General features: G+C 41.5%; 1 protein-coding gene and 1 long non-coding RNA gene across 8 annotated transcripts in view; one reads left to right on the top strand and one right to left on the bottom strand.

Moving 5' to 3' along the window:
- Positions 1-463: 463 nt before the first annotated feature.
- Positions 464-21403, bottom strand: part of FARP1 (FERM, ARH/RhoGEF and pleckstrin domain protein 1) — a 210979-nt gene continuing 190039 nt past the window's right edge. For 3 of the 7 annotated variants that reach the window (XM_030036356.2, XM_030036358.2, XM_030036357.2), the window contains exons 17-27: positions 19691-19772; positions 16751-16988; positions 14286-14416; positions 11374-11442; positions 9405-9494; positions 8191-8273; positions 7714-7826; positions 7034-7197; positions 4471-4578; positions 3248-3399; positions 464-2077 (exon numbers count right to left, since the gene is read on the bottom strand). In XM_030036356.2, coding sequence (XP_029892216.1) covers positions 1996-2077; positions 3248-3399; positions 4471-4578; positions 7034-7197; positions 7714-7826; positions 8191-8273; positions 9405-9494; positions 11374-11442; positions 14286-14416; positions 16751-16988; positions 19691-19772 — 1312 coding nt within the window. In that variant the 3' untranslated portion in view covers positions 464-1995. Of the gene's footprint in view, positions 2078-3247; positions 3400-4470; positions 4579-5493; positions 5631-7033; positions 7232-7713; positions 7827-8190; positions 8274-9404; positions 9495-11373; positions 11443-14285; positions 14417-16750; positions 16989-19690; positions 19773-21403 lie in introns of those variants that run through there. The other 4 variants (XM_030036360.2, XM_030036359.2, XM_041128669.1 and 1 more) reach the window with 4 other exon arrangements.
- Positions 2021-14108, top strand: LOC115350592. Its single transcript, XR_003926520.2, has 2 exons — positions 2021-2116; positions 10455-14108. It is a non-coding gene; the product is annotated as an uncharacterized LOC115350592 (long non-coding RNA).

A 21403-nucleotide genomic window follows, 5' to 3' on the forward strand; every position in this document is an offset into this window, starting at 1 on the left:
TCCTGTGCGTTATTGGTTCGCTGAGGCTGTTGAATTTACTTGCTTTGGCCCTACAGAGCAGGGTCCCTGGCTTGGAACGGACAAGCCTGTGGGATCTGCAATTGGGAAAAAGTTCTTCAGATTTTCCTACCGACTTTCTAAGTTTGTCCTTCATCGTGTCATAAACGGCTAGAGGCGATGCTGTAGGGTAGATGTGATTATTACATCCATACTGATAGCCAGGGGAAACGGCCAAGGAAAAGAGCAACTGCAACAAGTTACCTGCCCAGGGGTTTGAAGGGTTCCATGCAGCTGCAGAAGTATGCTGAATTACTTGTTTCCCTTTGTCAGGGTGGCTTGGATTTGGCCATGGGGACTCCTGCTTATCCTCTTTTTGGATGGAGAAAGGGAGAGAGGTATGTATGTATCTCTTTGGGATGCAGGGGGAACAGAAAGAAGGCTTTACTGTCTTGAAACAGCAATATATGTAATAGTATTGTGAGGTATTTTATTCCCTTTTGTTGTGAGCAAAGCTGTAAGCCATTTTATACATCGCACATAGGTAAGCCATTAACAAAGTGAATAGCTAGACGAAGAAAAAAGACGGGTAGAATTGTCCCAGCTTCATTCCCCATATCTATATTCAGGCCCCCTCTGCCTAGCACTGTGTTTCCTCAAAGGCCCGTAACGGGGACAGATGTGTTTCCAGCATGTTGAGCTTCTGTTAATGGAAGTTTTATGTCACCCTCGTGAGGAAATGTTTCTTCATTTTATCAAAGAAAAGCATCTAAGCAATAGTAGACTTAGTGCTGCCAACCTTCCGAGTGGGGCAACGGCTTACCCGAAGCACGGCGTGAGCGAAGGTCAAAGCCGGGCGGACGGAATGGCTGTTCCTGCTGCTGGTTGTACCTGTCGCTCTCTGTAACAGTGAGCACTGCGGGGAGAGGGAGAGGCTGAAACTCCAACAAGAAGCTGAAAGTCCCGCTAAGATGTGTAGCGGGCAGGATGAAAACTTGGGGCTTCAGGTGTACCCCCAGCTTAGAGCAATTTAGTTACCGAAACACTCTACAAATTAATCACAAAGAGCTGCGGTTCTCGTAGCATACAGGTTTTCTTTCAAGTTTGTAAAACAAAAAGCAGAATGTCACCACAGCCTTTAATTTCTTCTTGTACATACCATTCACAGTACATTAACAGCCCAAATAATATTGCACTGGATTATTTTAAAATTTTTTCATCTTGCAAGTAGTATTCACTTTTCAAAGCCAACAGATGAACAATTTGGTCAACTTGCACCAAGAAAATGGTTAGATAAGGATCCTATACTTTATTTATACCACATGGATTTGTAACCCCAAAGGGAAATGAGAACGAGCTGTAAACTGTTTCTTTGTTAAAGACAGAAAATTAGTAATTCCTTGCTGATTAAATGTAGAAAGACCGGGAAAAAAAAATGAAATCTGAAAGTTATCTCATTCCTGTAAGACTGCTTGCTGTATATATAATTATATTCTATACTGTGAAAGTCCATCTACATTTAAAAATCCAGCAGTCTACAGATTAACATGGTAAAAAAAAATAATATATTTTTATGAAAAGAGAAGAAATAGTGTTTGCCTCAGAGGAGAAAGTTTTCAGATTGTGAAGTCTTTTTTTTTTTTTTTTTTTTTTTTTTAGGTGCAATCCTTGAGGCAACAAAATGTCTTTTGGCATTTGGCACTCTAATAAGGACAATATTTTAATACTGGCACAAGCTAAAAACAGCACAGAATGACAAAATACAAGACATGAAACAAACCGCAGCCACTGGGATGATGGTAAGCTAGTTTGAACATACGGAGAACTTAAAACAGTTTTGCTGAGGAATTGTGAAAGCTTCTGCAAAACCATACTTATTTTTTTCTTTTCTTTTACCAAATTGTAAGTTTTACTAAACTTGGAGGGAGAAAAGAGTTTCAAACGTCCTCTAGAAAATCAGCAGCTGCTGGACAATCAACACGGCGGCTTGTTTAGCCGTCAATAGGCGTGAGGCTCTTTATGACTCAGAGCTCGAGTGCGTGAGGCAGAGCTGGTGGCACTTCGGATCACTTCCATCCATCTGCGAGGAGGCACGAGGAGACACACAAACAAAAGAACGGTCAGTTCCTAAGAATGTATCTTTCAAGAAATTCTGTCTGCGCTGTTAGTTGTACACAGTTTTATTGTCAGTGCCTACAGGAGCATCTTGCTTGCTACTCTGCTCCTAAGTCTATCTGAAGTCAAGAGGCTCTAGATCCAAATGACTGCCAAATGCATGTATGAAGGGAGGTTTAGAGAGGATAAACACAGGGGACGGGACCCAAAATTCATGAACTTAGTAGTGGTTTTACTTGTTCTGCAGACAGCCAATCACTCTTTTTTTTTTTCTTTTTTTCTTTTCTTTTTCTTTTTTTTTTTCTTTTTTTTTTCTGGATGGTCCAAGTGATGAGCAGTTGAGACCAAACTCTTAATTCTAGAGTGAAAAAATGTAATTTAGCTGCAGTTCCTACTTCTTTTTCCTAGAACTGAGAAAGGGTTTTTGTGTTTTTTCCTATTCTACTCCTTTATTTAATCACCTCTTTCCCACAATTTGCCTTATTTATAGTTTTAGACTGCTATGGCTAATAATAGCTTTCTTCAATAAGAGAGGACATTAAGATTTTTGACATGTTAATGCTTCATATAAAAGAGCTAAATTAGTTCCCAGTATGAACAATGTCAAACAACAATTTGGGAGGAGTAGTGCCTGTTTCCTAGCGTTCTCTGTGTCTGAAATTCAGTGGGAGGTGTAAAAGTTACATGTTGAAGTGGCATAAATACATAGTAAGAACAGCCGCTTCTGTGAAAAATTAGAATTTTGTTTCAGGTGTGGATTTTCTGTCCAGTTGTCCTAGAGGGAGTGAAGTTATTCTGACAAGCCCTGGGATCTGTTTACGTGCTTCCTGAAGTCTGAGACACAGAGCTCCCCGTGCAGCCAGCCTGACCAATTTTGACCGGATAATTCCTGCACGTAACACAGGTTGTGTAGTGACTGCTATTACAGCTACCACATTATCAAAACCAACCCCTTGGTTTCTAGCATTATCAGGTGTAAAATTTCTTTTAAAATTTTAAAGGGTTCTTTCTCTAGTTGTGCTGCACTACTTGCCCGTATTACTGAATCAATTTACTAAATTTTGCATCTACTAACCTCATATGGAAAAATACCCTGGAATTTTACAAAATTCCCTCTCACAGAAGACTGACTTACCTTTCAAATGTGTATTCACTTTCAGCCCTGAAGTAGTACACGTGGGATTTGAAATGTAGCTTGAACACATAATCTTTGTGAATGTTTTCAGATTCGGAAGGAATGGTAAGGGAATATCCCAATAAAGGAAGGCTGGCTAAAGGATGATTGTCCTGAAAAGAAATGATGGAAAATGCTGTGAGATCAAATGCCCTTAAGTAAAGAGAGCACATAAGTAAAATGGAAGATAGACACACGCTCATTTAAAGGTCATCATCGTGTTTCCGTGTGCACATGGAAAAAAATACCACCTTTATGCAATCGCAATGAACTTAATTGTCTGGTAGTTTCAGCTTGCCCATCTTTATAGATGCTTCTCGTAAGGGTCTGCTGCAGACTGATCCTATCAGGATTTCCTCATAAAGTTGTCTGAAATCTTGGACTTTCACTACTTTCAAATTAACGAACATAAAGCTCCATCATCTGGCATTGGCAGAGCACCATGTATGTTCATCCCAGGCTTGCAAACACGTACTCCTTTAGAAACGTACCAGCCACCCTGCAGCATGCATTGCTTAAGTCCTTTCACTTCATGGCATGGCATGTATGAACAAATCATTTCTTTATCCCACTTATGAGTAGAATATCCTACAATTCATTCTTTTCTTTAGTGCAGAAACCCTATTGTTAGGGACTTCTATAGCAATGAAAGGACAACGTAGCAATTGGAATTATTTTGTGCTCAAACACAGAGATTCCAAAGTCCAACAGATTCTAGACAGAAAACCCCCTACTTTTGCAGTGGGATGTTTGCTCAGATGGATTAATCATTTGCCACTGTTCTCTCATTTGACTTAAGCATTAGTAATGGTAAACAAAATTTGTAAGTCACTATTAAATTTTTTATTGTAATAATCTCAGAATTTGTACAAGAGAAAACTCTTGTTTAAACTTGCACCACAATTTCTGAGCAGCAGTGATATCTGTTGTACTTTTTAGGGATGATGTGTACTATGACTGTTCAAATTTTAGGAAACAAGCACGTGTTCCTCAATTGACAAGCGAGCAGATTGAGAACAGGCTCTGCCCCATGTTCCAGCAGCAGTAAAGGCTGCGTAGCCGTGACCAGCGCACACGCTTATCCCACCTACGCCGTCCGTGACTGACGGCCGCTTTTATCTCTGCTACCGCTTTGAAAAAACAAAAGGTCTTCTCCAGCCACACACACTTGTGCAGTCTGTTACCTGGTGCGATTTATAGAAGAACATACAAAAGTTGGTGAACACCACCCAAAGCTTCTGCCACCCGTTGCTGTTTTTGAATTTTCTTAGGAGATTTCCAGACAGCTGGTTCTGAAACAGATCAAAAGTAGCCAAATAAGACAGTGAAAGGTACCTGCAGTTTAATTATCGTAAGAAAAATTATCTGCTTTTATCTGGTTGTATGTGACCTTGTTGTATGTGAAAATGTTTTGGTTGAATGGACGTACTTTCTTTTGGATTTTTCTACTACTAAGTAGTACTTCATGTAACATTTTTTTGTTTGTAGCTGGGTACTTGCAAAAACTTCAACCTACTACACTTTTTTTTTTAATTGAGGTGGCTTTCAGTAATATATTACTAAACATCAGTCTTGTTATCCTAGTCTGCCTTTGTTCTTTTCAAATGATACTTAAATTGAATAATGGAAACAGAAAGTCTGACATGAATTTGTGATGTAAAGGAAAGTTATGACATACTTTAGAATTTCAGATAGAGATTGAGCGCTCAGTACCCAGTGAGTTCACACGGTAACTTTTCAAAGATTTCAAAAGCCAGGACTTCTTAGCTGGATTTTGAATATTTTAACAAAAACGAGGAGGAAGCCGTAACCAAGTACAAGTATTTAACAGCTGGCAGTAGAAATCACTCTTCACATAGTGAAGATGTGAAGTCCAGTATCATTGTGCCTTCCAAATGAAGGGGAGTTCTCAGTGAATTAGTAATTATTTCCCATTCCTTGTAAGGGCTCTCACCTGGATCAAAATAGCTGTTTACATCATTCTCATTAAGTGATTAGCTTCCGCATTATATAATCTGTAAAGCTTAATAGTCAAAGTCTGGTGGTCCTGATGTATCTACTACAAATGAAATATTCTTGAAAACGTTCTGTTTTCACCAGTCTTGGACATACATTAAAGCCTTTGCTTTAAATCATCCCATTCTCTGATATCTGGACTGCTGCCTCCTTGCCCTAAATTACAGGTGTACTCCTTAATTTTCTGTTACCTCATTACTCTGGAGGATATCATAAAAGGACAGGCTTTGCATTCGGTACCAGCAGACATATGAAATGGAAACAGGCCGCTGATCACTGATCAGTCCAGCAGGTACGGAAGTACAGTCACTGACAGAGAGAGGATCTTCTACCACGAGAGAGACAGAAAGGAGGGAGAGACACAAAGAAAATAAACGATAATGCTGAAGTGAGAGCCACCAACAGAATGACGTGAGCATGAGCGTAACCTGCCACGCATGGAACAGCAGTGGAGCTGAAGATGTTTTCACAGAACAACGTATGGTTCCAGGGTGTGTTTGGTCTCCGCTGCTTTGCTTGCATTCATTTGAGGGATGGGAAGGAACGAAAATAAGGAAGAATGAGCACTGATCTCAGACCAAAAGATTTGCCTAACTAAATGTGTTAAGTGTTAGAATTAGTCACTGGTTTAAGTTTTGTATCTATTTATAATAAGCCCTTGCTTATTCCCTAACTGCTTTAGGGAAAAATACAAGACCTTGTTCTGTGCTGAACTATTCCTCCCTTGCAGGATACAAGGGTATAAAGAGCAGAAAATCCACCTCCATGGGATCAAAATGAGGCTCTGTAGTTAGTGCCTTCTAGTACAGAATAATTTTCTTTGTCATATTTCAACAATAAACTCACCTTCTGTTTAAAAACAGAGGCAGTTACACAAACTATGAATATGATCTGTCCTTGCCTCTCTACGTTCTGCATCCATACACCTCTGGAGCCACGCGGCCTGAGGTCTGAGAGCTGCCTTGTGCGTGCAAGTCGACTCAGCTTTAAGATTCCTTTTACCATTTCATTGAGCATAAATTTCCATTTGATGAGGACTGTGATAAAGTACTCGGAGACTGTCTTGGGTGAAGGAAGAAGTCCTAAGCAGGCTTACCACCTCATCCTAAAACCTACACTGGACTAGGCTTCTTTCATTTTAATCTTTGAAAAGTCAATGTCTGCATCTCGTCTGTTGAGTACACAATTAACAAATGTGTATCAAATTGGCTTAGCTGTGATCGGGGGGGGGGAAAGGATTCTTATTTTGAGGTGGAAAATGCAAATAAAGAAAAAGCAGATGACACTGAGCAATGAGACAAGGTTCCAGAAAAGATGGCTAGGTAAAGAAGGTACGTTAGTAATACACATAATTAAAACTCTGGCTGCAGCAGCTAAAGACAATATCCTTTCAGCTCGAGCAATGACTTAATGCCTCTGTAACTGAAAGCATTAAGACAGTCTGACCTGCTTTAAATTTTAAAGGGCATCAGCGTTTTTTTGGACAGTTAATTCTATGAAAATTACTGCTCTAACTGATTTTACGAAGATGCACAAAGGGAGCAGATATGTGTTTCTTGACTGATGGTTTATGCCATCGTTTGAGGATCCGGGAGCCAGTTTAATAGGTGTGCCTGAAACTTCCCCAGGAGACAATGGAATAGTGCACCACTTATTAAGGAGGAGCAAAAAGGAAATTGTCATTCAAGAGCGAGTCGGGAGCTGCAGTTCAGATCGTTCTGAGGCAGATACCTCCACAGCAATACTAAAGTCGATCATTGAAACACTGGTATTTCTGTGCCAGCAGACGTGCACCGTAGTGTTGCCACGGTGTGGTGACTGACGTTCGAGTGAGGTGCGGGATGCACTGAGGTCGTCCTCAGATTCCTGGTCTACAGTAGTTTCATCAGGAGACTCTATGAAATGCAGGGAAAAAGCATCTTTCTTCCTCTATGCAACAACATATATAATTGGAAAAATTAAACAAATAAATTCTGTCCACAATATTGTGAACTAATTTTAAAACACACTTTTAGAAATAATTTTGTGCAGATGCTAAGTAGATTTCTGTTTTTTGTTTGTTTGTTTGTTTGTTTTTTTTTTTTTACATGTTTTTGCAAATGTTAGAATCAAAGACTAACTACCATGCTTTCTTGGTGCTTTTAATACCTTCCAAGGACAGGCACTGCCCAAATCTTGTTAAATAGTTCCTGGAATCATTACGCTTAAGTCACTTCTCTATTCAGTGAAACTTTCTGCTACCGTCAACAAGAACATTAAAATGGCACATATATAAATATATATGCATATATAAATCAACTTCAAATGTATCAGTTTGACCTGTGACCAGCATTCTTCACGACTTTGCTTGGTGACTGCTTCTAATCGTACTGACGAAAGTGAGTAAAACCTGCTCTCTAGCATTTACTTACTATTGTCAGGTGGGCTGCTAGCCAGTAACTCTGGGGCAGGGCCACTGCTTTTCTCTGCCAGGTCTATTGCCATCTGAATGTCCTCAGTCCATTTGTCCATTTCGGCGCGGGTACTAAAAATGAAAATTCAGGTTTTATTCACTTTCACCCAGGCTGAAAGCAAACTCTAAGAAATAGTCACAAGCTGAGCTTACTTTTAATTTAAATAAATAAATAAAGACACAAGATGCTAGGGTTTTTTCCTAATAACTTAGTTTTCGTTCTGACTTGCACAATTGCCACTCTGTTTTGTCCCATTCAACTATTCAACCATTTAATTTTTTTTTTCCCAGGTGGCTTTCACAAAAGAATATAGCTTTGAAATTGTTTTAGGAGCAAATCCAAACAAAATGATGCCTCTCTGCTTTTCTATCTGTCCCACTGTGAAAGCTGCACAGAAATACAGTTTATATGTGTCTGTTGTCTCCACTGAATTACCTTGCAGCAACAACGATGGACTGGTGTTGACCTCGTAGCGTTAGACAATGAGGAACACCCCATTCCTCTTCACTTTCTTCTATCTGAGAGATAAAAGCCCAAATGCAGTCAGATTGCAGGAAGTACATATTTCTTAAGGTGAAACAGTGAACTGAACAAGCTTTTACCATTGGGGAAAAGAAAACTAAGAGCAATGTTCACAAACAGCAATTTTGAGCTAGGTATTGAGAAAAAGATGGTGGCTTGCAAGTTGGAAAAACAATAAGTAAGTTCTGCAATAACCTCCTAAACCAAAAGCATGGCTTTGTCTGCTTTGTGTGGGGGAAAAAAAAAAAAAAATAAAAAAAAAGGAAAACAGTGGTACTTTTATCAGAAGAGTGACTCATACAAAAGGATATGTTTATGGCTGGGAGTGCTGTGGACACTGCAGCATAACACAGTTCTGTTGTGAACAAGTCCACGCCAAATGGACATCAATAATTGAGTAGATTCCTAGAAATGCTAGATAAAACTTGAAGCCTTGCAGGTGTTTAGAGAAATTCAGTTACTGTGGTAGTGATTCTCTAACTCCATTCTCAGGAAAACAGTACGGAGCGGATACAAACCCATGAGAAGTTCCAATGAAAATAATGGGGGGGGAATGCAAGTGTTTTGAAACTAGCAGAAATATTTTTGAAGTCATGTAAGAAGAGGTAACCAGGTGCGATTGGCTCAGATTGGCTGTTTTCCAGAGGAATTGCAACAAGAGCTCCAAATGACATATTGCTGCCAGTTTCCCACTACTTTGGCTTTAAGATACAGAGCTGAAAACATTAGCAAATGGGGTTTTTTTATAGAAATTAAGATTGTTGCTACTGTTGACTTGCCTTGCACAGTGTGTCTATAAGCAATTGGTGATGAATTACTTGTAAGAATCATGGTTAAATTTATGGTTTTAAAAAAATAAAGAACCCATCTCACGAGAAGTTTGCATTATGAGGAAGCTGCCCCCCCAAATGCCTTCCCCCGCTCCCTTCTGCTATATAATCACCTTTGTGTAGAAGGCTGCATGAACACAGCCCCATCAGGCGCTGTAGAACGTAACCACAACTTCTCTGAATCGGAGAATAGCCCTTTGCTCCTGCTTTCACTCCAGCAGAAACTCATCAAGCTATTAAGATGGGACCAGAAATGGCCATTTAAGCATGAATCCCTTAAGTTCTCACGATACTTACTGTCATGCCATACAGTGGAAGATGCCCGTGGACTTTAAACTGATTCGATGCTGTCAGGCCTCTACTTGTGTACAACAAGATATCGTTGAACTAAAAAGCAAGAATAAGCATTATTAGAATGATGTTGGCATGTATGTATGTAGAAAAAAACCCATCAGAATGGTAAATACAGGAAAGTTAGCCAGTACTGGCTGACTATTTATATGGCAGTCCTAATGCATGAATCCAAAATACTGGCTGCCACAACACTCCAGCACCTAGTCTTAGCACCTGTTATTTTCCCTGCCTTCCTTCCCAGCTAGTCTCAGGCACATTCCCACCATTTTCCACTGGATATCTTCCGATGCCTTCTAATATTCCCTTTGTGATCTCTGGGTCAGAACTAACAAGCCACAATAGCAGTGAAACCAAGTAGTACGTTTCACACTCTGAAGCTATGCAGGATAAGTGTGTTTCACCAATATTTGCTTCTGATTTGTGTGGAAAGATAAGCAAACAGGCCTGAGAGAGATGTGTCCAACTTAACTCTTACAAAGTAAGTGGCTATCTTTTACTCCCCATATTCAGAAGGAAGCTGGGAGACCTGTTTTAAGGTTGATGGATTTAAGCTAGAAATATCAAGGTGAAGAGACTGAGTATCTCAATTTGTAGACCTTCCTGCGTGTAACACCAGTTGTCAAAAGCACATCAAATGCCTGCATTTTGTTGCCATAAAACGAATGGCGTATTTTCAATGTGCCACCTGGGTCAAAGGATGTTTTTCTCAAACCAGACAGATGCATCAAGAAAATCATACTCTGTGGTGTGAAACAGAGCTCCCACCACAGACGTCTACAATCCAACAGCAATAATTCACGAAGCTGTATGGATCAGCCACTAGAGGGGGATTTAATTTTGCCAATGATTACACGTGTATTCGGAGTCCCAGAATACTGACCCAGGATTTTATCTCCAAAAAGATTCCAGTGCTTGAGGCAGACCAAAGACTTCTTTGACAGCGTGAGCAACTGACTTGAGAGTCTAGTCTCAACTTTTTAATGTTTTATACAGGTATGATATCGAGGCATCATCTGGTAACAAGAATGGTGGTATACAAGAAAATATGCACCATATTCATAAGGCTTCCTCTTCAGTGCCTTTAAAGGCAGAGGATAATCCTACTCAAGTAGATTCAGCAGTTACACCTTTGGCTCATTTGAAAGATTAGATGTCAAACAACTTGTAAAACCTAGCACACTCACAAGCTTTTCTACACACCCACTGTCTTCACCTTTTGCGGACAAGAAGCCAAGGATACGTTCCTGCCATCCTGCACTGACTCTTTAATGTTTTGCCCTGTAACACTGGAAAAAAAAAAAATCTATGCACTCTGCAGGGCATCCCAGTGCCCCAGCACCAAGGGCTCAGCAGCAGCAGGATGGGGAGCTTGGGACGAAGTCAGCTGGCTGGGAAGAAGGAGAGAGGAGGAACCATCTGGTCGGCTCTTGTGGATCGGAGACCGAGTGGGATCGCCATAACCTGAAAATGCTGAGTGATGGTGGGAGGAGATAACCTTTCCTAGTGCAAGAGCTACAAAATGTACCTCTGGGCAAAGGCAGGTCCATCAACATGCTGCGCGCTCGTGGGCTGAAACTGGATGGTTTGTGGAGAAACTTGGTTCTGTAATGTGTCCCGAGAGCGTTATGTGGATTATCGTTCATACCACCAGGAGTTATTCTTTATCCTCTTTTCTGGATATGATCACTAATCCTGGTGCCACTTTTCATTGTATAACAGCTCTGCTTTTATTTAAGACAATGTGCTAGGAGGTATTATGATGTATTACATACATAATACAGGTGATGTATTATGTTAACTTAAATAAGGCTGTTTAAAAATACCGTAATTCACAATTCAAGTCTAACAGTATGTCTGATAGTTGCCTATAGTTACATTTTGTTATGTAAAGAAAAACTGTCTTCTTGCTTACCAGAAAGAACATCCGTTGCTGTAAACCTTTTCCAGACAACTTACTAAGACTACCCAGTCGAATGAACTCCTGTGGGAAACAAATACAAAACAAATATGTATCTTCTGCAAAAACAATGATGAGTTTTTATTATGCAAACATAAATATGACTACTTGGTCATAGGACTGACTTGCCTATCAGTCACCAAGAGTTTTTATTTTCTTTATTAAATATGTTAAAAGTCTTATTTATGGGATAATTTATTTCCATTTGTAACTGTCTTTAGGACAAACTCCTTCATAGTCTTTCTTTCATTTTAAGAAAATTCAAGCAAAATTTTCTTTACCTAACATTGATTCCTTCAGAGAGCTCCCTCTTTCATCAGTTTTGAATGAGTATTTTTCATGGTACAAATGATGTAAAAACTAATGATAAGTTGGCCTGTGTGTTATTGGTTAGCCACTGGTAAGCTTCTGTTGTGCATATGGCATACATAGCTCTTCACTGAGATGTAAAATCAGCTACACAAATCAACATCACCATCAGCAGCAGTAAAAGAAGGAAATTTGTCTGGCAGTGCGAGTTATCCTAGCACCATCCATGTCATATAATACAGTACATTAATTCAGATCAAACTGTTTAAGAATGTTTAGGGATGGAATTCAAGGAAAAGCACCACATCTGAACCTTTCAAAATGCTCGATTTCCTGGGCTTACTGTGAACTATACCATAACTCACCCCTCCACTTATCTGAAATCCATGAAAGTATCATTTTTCAGTCGCTCCCTCGAGCTTCTGCCAAGAGGTTTATATTTATTTATTACAGTCTTTCTACGGTCATTCTACTCATAACTGTGCATGTAAAAGGCATATAAAGCATCAGAATCACCTGCAGCTTAGGAATAAACTGGCTAAGATTAATCTGTTCAGAGAGACACTCCGGTCACCTCAGGGTTGCTGTGATGTGTCCAGTCCCCCCACCTGCATCGCGTAAGGGCTAAGGGGTGGAAAAAGTGACTAGAGGTGGTTATCCCTATATCACGGTATGCCCACGTTACCAGAGAGGCCACTGGAAGCTGTTGCTGGCTACCAAAGAACATTAATCATAATTACTATTTATACAGTACCACCTAATAGTCACTAGCAGGCTTAGCACCGCCACGGCAAGTGCTGTGCCAGCACACGAATCAAGAGCGGCGGGGCATTGCAATCTGCCAGCGCAACTGACCGCGGCACGTTTTAACATCCAGTATAGGAACGTGCTGCGTGGCGGCAGAGACCCCAGCGTGGGACGACGTGAAGAGGATGGCCACCTGCAGCCTCTTTTAGGACAGCTGGAATCACCGGCCCGACACGAGACTTCTCCTCTGGGACACGGAGTTCACGTCAACCCAGCCGTGGGTGACGGTGGCATGTGCCTCCCAGCCTGGCCTGCACCGGGGCAGGGATTTCAACTGGAGCCAGAAGAGCAGCTGGAAGCAGCAACATCTTGGGCATGTGCCAGAGCGTGGTGGCCAATGCTTTTTGCCTTGGCAGGCAAACCACCTCTGCCCCCCGTCTGCCTGTTTCTTGAACTTCCTAGGACAGGAAGACTGCTCTGTCTTTAAATAGAATAGGGTAGCAGGAACACCCGATGACAGCACTTCATTTCATGTGATAAGAGAGCTGCACGGGCTGTGAAATGTCCTGAGGGGCTTGCCAAGGAATTGGACAGTCTGTGGATCACTGGAAGGAGGCGTAAGCCTGGGAGACAGGGAAGAGGCAAAGCGAGGGAGCGCGGAAGAGCCACAAATCCAGAAATACCTCTGCTCGGCACTGCCTTCCCAACGGCACATCAACTTCAAACCCCTTTTTCTAAATGTTTGAATCCTTAAATGAAAACTAGACCCTAGAGAGCTCAGCAAGCTGCCTCTGTGCCGCGACCTCGGCTCTCACGGAGCGGTGGTCCGGCCGTCCTGCAGGAGCGCATCCGGGCTGGATGGCTGGGCTGCAGGGCAAGTTCAAGCACTGCCGTATTTGCAGTTCAATGCAGAACTCATCTTTTTTTCCAGGCTGTTTCCCAGAAATGCATAAGGGGCGGGAATAGTCTAGCGATGCATTTTCCCCAGCATTTCAGTTGCCGCAAGTGCTGTTTTTGTGTATTACGGACAAAAGTCAAGGAGTGGGGAGGAAATTACTACAACAGACAACTCTCAAGTTTGCACGCACAGATACGTGCATCTAGAAAAGTAAAAAAGGCTACAAATATTACAGTGAGGCTCATTTATTCTGAATTAAACCTCATTTTTAAAAAAGCATGACAATTAAGAAAGAGATGCTGGTATTTTTATAACATTAAAACATTTTAAAAAACCCCAACATTAAAAGTGTTTACTTAAGGCAACACTGTCTCAAAAATTATTGCCTAATGTTACATGTAGACTAGAGAGACTGCTTTGTCCCCAGGGCCATGAGTTTCAAAGCTAGGCATCGTGAAAGGGCTGAAGTGAAGGTCCTCCAGCACAAATGTTTTACTTTCCTTTAATCTGCCAAGCTCTAGCATCAACGGTTGGAAAACAACAAAAAAAAAAAAAGGCCAGCAAGAAATGAGGAAATGTGCAACTGCTCAAGCTCTGAACGCTGTGATAAATACATTTTTTACTGCCTCTGTTGTAATAGATGTTTGGAATTGCCTACAACCATCCAAATCTATACATAAGATAAACTTAATAAAAATCAGTAAAAAGGTAATAAAGATGATTGCCTCTTCCTGCTTTAAAGGCTGCTGTTTTCTATGGTATTGTTGTGTATGCATTTGATAGTTTTTGGTGAGAGAAGAAGGTTCATAAGAGGAAAGGCAATTTCATAGCTGCTCCTAATAAAACAGGTTTCTAAAATGTACCTAATGCTCTGAAAATTGTATCAGACCTTGATCACAACTCTGCTACTTACCCTTCCTGGGATCACCAGATTGTCTATGCCTATCAAGTCTTTCTTGAGTTCATGCAGCTTCTGGAAGTTCTCCATCTTTATCATATTGCCATGGAGCTGAGCCACCATTTCAGAAATCTCAGCCAAAGCAGCTAGATGGACAAAACATAAAAAGCTTATTAAAAATGTACAAGAATGTTCAAAAAGAAAGATGGCTTTTGTCCGCAGCACCCAGCTTATGAGCATCACCCTTCTTGTGTTACCCTTCTCCTTCACAGTGTAAAGCTACTCAGGCAGACTAAAAACCGCACAAACTCTGGACATCATCTTAGGGACTGGAGGGGAGAGGGTGGAGTGTAATGAAGAAACAGTTTATTTCCTCAACCAAAAGTTTGCTCTATTTTAGCTACAGGAACTTTGTAGGAATACTCGAGTCAATTCGGAGCACCAATGAATGGGTTCTCCTAAAGGACGTAACTTCCTACATCTCCAATTAATCTTGGGATCTTCTCTATCCTTGAAAAAGAAAAAAACAGTTTTTCCCCCTGCCTGCAGCACACTGGGTCAGGTCCATATTTGAAAACACCAGGAAATGGCAGTGTCATTTATTGTATCGTTTCAGATGTTAAAAACAGTAATCTTGGGGTTTGTCCTCGGTCCCAGCAATGAGAGCAACTAAAAGGGCTGCACGTCACTGAGTCGCATCACGACTCTACTTCATTCTCTCCAAAGACACTACCAACAATGAGTGACTTAAGACCTGGGAGTGAATTTCCTAAGGAAAATCTCCATTGTCACAGGGGATTTTTGCTGTGCAAAGAAGGATCAGGTGGGATACAGGAGGAAGCAGGTCACTGCGGCAGCAGAAGCCAAATCAAGTGCAGGCTACTGCCGATCTGCTTTCCTTGTCTTTTTGCTGTGCCAACAACGCAGTAAGTCGACTCAGAGAACTAAGCTGAAAATCACTTCGCCACTTGATCTTTTCCGGGGGGCCAGCTCATGGACTGGCTCCCTGTGCCAGCGTGTACGCAAGCACCAACCTTGGTACGCCTGAATGGACAGGCAGTCTCTGAATGGGCCAAACACACTGACTTTAGTGCTAGAAGAGCAGTTACAGCTATTTCTGTTAAAAAAATACAGTCAAGGGAACAGTAACAGTGGTTCTTTCTTCCTTCTTACATCATTGCTCAGTGCACAGTTCATTCACCTGTTAGTGGGAGATCTGTGTTCTGTGCTGGGATTCACATCCACATCTCCCATTATTTGTTTGCTTCCTTTACGCTCTGACCTTTAACAAAAATCTGCAAACACCTTAGTAAGAGACAGATCCCAGAGTGATGGTGTCTCTGAGTCACACTGTCCTTCTCACGCTCTCTTATTTTCACCCCTGAATCCTGCGTTCGTATCCATTTCAAAAGCGGAGCAGGAATCAAACTTCGACAGCTGCTGCACTCTCTGGGGAGGTGGGAATGGACACATCATCCTCATCATCTACCCTCGGCTAAAAGACACGAAGGCACTACCCGCTGCGTTCCTTGAGATCATTCAGGCCGGAGCTACGTTGAGGCAAACATCCGTGTCACACAGCACTTCGGTGCCACGGACCTCTGTGGCATTTCCTATTGCTACAGGTCAAGTTACCTCCGCATTTTGTGCGCTGCCTGCCGTGGGTGTCATCGCTCGGCATCGAAGGGAACTTAGCCAGCTAACTCAGCTAAACCTTGCAGCTGGGGGCAGTCATGCCAAGCGTTGCTCCCTGCCCAAGGCCTTCCGTGGATCTGCACCGAGTGCTAACTGTACAGGTAACACAGTTATCCTTAAATGTAGATAGCTTACAATGGGGGTGAGGGAAGCGGGTAAGAAAGGAGGAAAACAAATCATCAGAAAGAAATAGCAGGCAGTGAGTTCAGACTACAGGATGAAACTCTCTTTCACGTTTGGAAAAAAAAACCCCATGTTGGCAACTTTGAGTTCCTGAAACAAATCATGGAAATGGTAATAGAGCAAACAGTATGTCTGAAAAAGACAACAAATAACACTTAAAGACAAAATAACAGCAGCCATACTGGGTCAGACCAAGGGTTCACCTGGGCCAATATTCTGTGTTCCTAGCGGATCTCTAGGGAAAGCTAGGAGGAACAAGACAAGCACATATGGTGTGTTCCCTGTGCTCTCTCCCAACCTCCCAACTGTTTTCGGTTCAAGCGACTTCCTGAACTGCGTGTCATTTCTGTGTATTTAATAACCCCCAGCAGATTTCTCTTCCAAGTATTTGTCCAGACTGCAGCATAATGTGTCTAAAAGAACAACCTTAATCCTACCATTTCTGGTCTTCTGCGTGCTGGATTTTGCAAGTCAATCCTCTTTCAATCCTCCTCTTAAAAATAAAGATTTTTTTTTTTTTTTTTTTTTTGTCCAGGTATGCACCTCTAATGGATTTGGATGCTATTCCCCCTCCAGGAATTGGTGTCTTTTCTCTTACTTACCTCTTGAATCCCTGAAGTCTATGTGGCTTGGTGGGTAGTGTTTGCAAAGCCTCTCCATTATCTGCTTGTAGTGCATCAGCCTGTGTAAAGGTCTGAGAAGGAAGGTATTGAGAGGCAAGTAGCAGACTTTCTGTAGCTCAAAATCTCTGCAAAAGGTCTCCAGCTTGCGAGAGTTCTTGATCCCGTTCTCCAACTCCATTAAAATTTCATTGTGCTTCCACAGGTGAATTGTCAGTTGCTTATATGCACAAAGAAAAGAGCATGTGGTAGAGCTCTTAGCAATCACTGTGAGACATGACTAAGCCCAAACCTATTCCAGTAAAAAATCCAACTAGCACAGCAGTTGAGATTTTGCAAACAAAATCACTGTACAAAACAATGGCTCTGATATTCACTTGAAAAGGAGAAATGGCATTACTCGTTTGAAGTACACCCCCCCCATCCCCTCTGCATTCGCTGTAAAACAAAAGTACATGAGTAAACAAAACTAAGTCTCATATCAGTGAGAAATCCAAAGGCAAGGAGATGACATGAACATAGCTCATGCAAGTAGGTGCAACAGGGAGAGCGCCAGACAATGCAAATACAGAGCTAGGAAACAAAATGGGATTTTCTAAGAGGATGAAGGGATTTAGTTGCCGCAGCTCCCTTAGGTGCTTTTGGGGAACTGAGATGCAGGCAAATGGACTTCTAGCTTCTGCTCCCCTGTTATTAACGAGAAGTTGCATCTCCTGGGAATCCAAACAAACACAACAATAGAGGTGTTGTCCAACAGAAATGAGTATGTTAGAGTTCTTTATCCTTGGATTAGATCCTCTTTGCCTTAGTGCAGTCTCTAAGATGATCCCACTGGCAGCAGGGGAGTTATGCCCCAGCAAGTGAATGAAGTTTGCATGAAATACGTAACTTCATTTAGGTCTCAGTATCACAGGCATTCACGAGTCCCATTTTAAACAATTCAGCAGTAGTTTTTTTAACAATTAACACAGGGGTTTCATTTGTGTTTTGCAAAAGGTAAACTGGTTCTTCAGGATGCACAGAGCTTCTCTGAGCAGCCAAATAAAATCTCCCAGTACCTGGCAGAATATTAACCAGCAACAAAAACAAATTGAATGCTTATGTTCAATGGACTTGAGAAGACAAGTTTGGCTTAATGTAAAGCTTGTGCTTTTTGACACATTTCCAATCAATTCCCTCTCTCCTGTGATTTCTGACATCTTTACCAGAAACATACCTTCCCTACAGCCAAGCCAGTTCCTCCATACGCTGCATATTCGTTTTCCAGGCCTGTAATTCAGGCAAAGATACAGCAGACCCTCTGGACTACTACAGAGGCTGCCCGTTAATTACTTGCTCTTAATTTCTTTCCTATGTTAATTAAACAAGGAGTGTCAGTTTCCAGGTCTTTTATCTCGGGATAAATATGTAGAGTTTTAACTAACTCCATTGTTTCCTGTGCAGTTCTTAAAGGCAAGCTGGGTTTTGCCTCTTCCTCCACATGTATGTGCTTATCAGTGGTGGCGGATCTCAAAGCACATGAAGGAAATCCTCTAACGGGCAAGGGAGAATGGCAAAGGTGAAAGCACACTGACAGGTCTAAGTTACAGTGAGGACTGCACCCTGCCTTTAGACTAGTGCCACGGAAGGATCCCCAGACGGTGAAGGACAGACAATTTAATGCTGCAAGGTACCAAGAGCAGAAACAGTCTGTCAGAAGCTCTCTGGGATTCCAAAAACTGTTTGTGAAAAGGTGCACACTTCTTGAGAGCAGGGATGGAGGTAGAAAAGTCCCCTCTGTGCTTCTTCCAACGCATCTGGATTGTGTCGAGAAGAAAAAGGAGTTCCTGCTAAGTACACTGGAGAAAGGGTAAGGCTGCCTTATTGGTGACAAAGCTGTGTATGTTGGGGATTGTAAATCAAGATTTCTACATTCTCTATTTCTGATTTGCTGTATAATCACTTGCACATCACTTAACCTCTCTTCACCTCTCTCTGTCCTTCTGAAAGATAAGCCTAGTACTAACTAATGTCTCAGGAGAGCTCTAAAGATTAAACTGCCCTTTCCTCCAGCCAAGGACTCAAGGCTGCTCCATTTACTACTCCAGAACACCAAAGTGGCAGTCACCAAGGAAAGATCTATTGGATAGTTTTGAAAGCACTTTTGAGATCCACATGCCGAAGGTGCAGTGCCATGTTTTGCCACACACCGACCTGGATGCATAGCTACATTATAATAAAGTGAGCTGTTTGTTATCCATCCGTACTATAAAAGTCCGTAGGGTTTTCACAGGCTCCCATGTCTGCCTTCCATGCTGTTTGTTCAGTAACACAGAGCATAAAAAAATACTACTCCGGCCAGACTAAGAACAGATGCAAAGTCTGCTGAACATTACACCTAGATTTACAGTTCATACATGTATTTTTGCTTTTAGCTTTAAAGGGATCAAAGGCAATTACTGGCATTTATTCAAAAACCTTTCATCTAACTTGGCACTGTAGTGCACAATGTAAGTTTCTCAAATCAAAGCAATATCCAGGTTATGGTCACTATGCCTGCAATATCCTAACACTTACGTTTGCATGAACAAGTAGGCACGCTTGGTGTTTGAACAGTCTCTTCAGCCATATGTATTCCAATGTTTTGCCTTCTTATTTGAAAGAAAAAAGAACTGGAAATGAAATGTTCCTGAACTTTTGTGTTTGTTGTTCCTATATTTGGAGAGTGGACTGAGGAAAGGGGCTGGGCAATTTCAAATCAGCTTGCAATTCTGAAATCTCAGGGCTCACCAAACGCTTGCTACTTCATCAAAGGAAACTTCTATAGCATAAGCCTTGATTACAATTGGCAAAAAACACCACAAGAGGCAACATCATATGAAAATGAAAAGCATGCTAATGTTAATCCTTGACAAAGCTTAATAGTTAGAGGATCATTCCTACCTTCATACTCTGAATGTTCTTTAGCATAACGTCTCCGATTCTTTGGTAATCTCCTTTAATGTGAGCATTAGAGCGGCCTTCCCTGTCAGCAACAGAAATATCACACACTTCAGTCATGCAATAAAACCACATAATCACTTATAAGCACAGAAAGGAACTCAATAGCTCATTTCTTTTAATATCCTGACCCCCATGCTCCTTCGCTCGGGAGTACGTGAAGAATCTTCCTGACAGACGTGTAATTCCCGGGTACGATACACCCTTCACCCAGCCTGGCTTGCGCTCCTAACAACAGAGAGGGCAGGCACTTAACAGAAGGATTAGACCTTTAAAGAAAATTGCTAGCATTTTTAAACACACCAGAGAAGGCTGTAAATGGCTTGATAAAAAGGAAGAAATCAAAATCCCATCACAATACATGGGCTTAGAGCAGAAGGATAATTCTGTTCAGAAACAAGGATTGCACCCTGGCACAGGACCCACACGTGTTCCTCCTCTGAAAAGCTTTCTGCTTGTGCAAGGGACAGTGGGACAAAAAAAATCCGTCCAGCATCTGGGTTTGACTCATAAGTGTTACATACTGGCAGGAATTTTCTTTCAGTGTGTCACTTTTGATATTAAAAATGCAAACTGCTCCCTCCCACCCAGCCAGCTGCACTTGGGTGGGTGCTCCATTTGGGAGAAACCCAGCTCCTGATGAAAGAGATACTCCTGCTTCTAAACCCATGTATGAGACAGGCAGGGATACCACACTCTGACTGAATCCATACACATCTTTTAGAAAACACAGGAGGAAAAATCATGAATATAAGAACCTAACTGTTACAGATCTGTTCCAACCAAGTTAGGCTTTCAAAAGAAAATCCCTAAGGGGGGTGTGGGGAGAAGCACTGTCCCCCTCCCCTTTCCGACTTCTAATACCGCATCCAAGTTTCCCGCAGCGTGGCTTTTTATGTGCTGTCCTCAATTTTTAAAATTCAGTTCCACTCCCACATCTGAGTATTGGGAGACAGATCTAGTTCTGGTGTGAGCAACTGCAATTCAGCCAAAGAAATGCGCTACCTTGGAAGAGGACAGAAATACAATCAAGCTCTAAATGAACCCAAGGATAACAGGACCTCTGTTTTGTGTTACTGCTAAACGGATAGACTGCTTTTCACCCACTTGCAGTGATTCACACTTTTAAGAAAATTCTCTGTGCAGTGAAGGAATAAGTGGACAACCAGGTGGTAAATCTCTCCATTCCTTAGTACCGGCAATTTTGCCGGAGAGGTCCCACACTCACCAAATCATAGAGGATGCAGCTGTTAGGAATATACTTCCACTGGTAAGACACATAGCAATTTTTGATTTAAAAAAATCCATATTATTACATGAATAGATGCATATTCAGACTTACGTTTTGTTTTGTAAAGTTAAACATGGTTATGTTCATGCTCTGCATGCTTTTCTAACTGGGAAACGTGGAGGGCACAGCTTATGAATACTACACAATAACACCTCTTGTTTTATCCTTCAGCAGACATAGAGACTCAGCTGATAAACAAGGGAATGCTCTATGTTCGTTTGAACAATATCCAGTTCCATAGGCTGTCTTTAATTATTTAATTATTGTGTTAAGTCTCCCAGGCACTCACATGCCTATTTAAGCAAGAAAAATAAAGTTCTCAACAAGACTTTCAATGTTTTTCCTGAACCCAAAGATTATACTGG

This window comes from Aquila chrysaetos, chromosome 14 (genome assembly GCF_900496995.4).
Source record: "Aquila chrysaetos chrysaetos chromosome 14, bAquChr1.4, whole genome shotgun sequence".
Classification (NCBI taxonomy): domain Eukaryota; kingdom Metazoa; phylum Chordata; class Aves; order Accipitriformes; family Accipitridae; genus Aquila; species Aquila chrysaetos.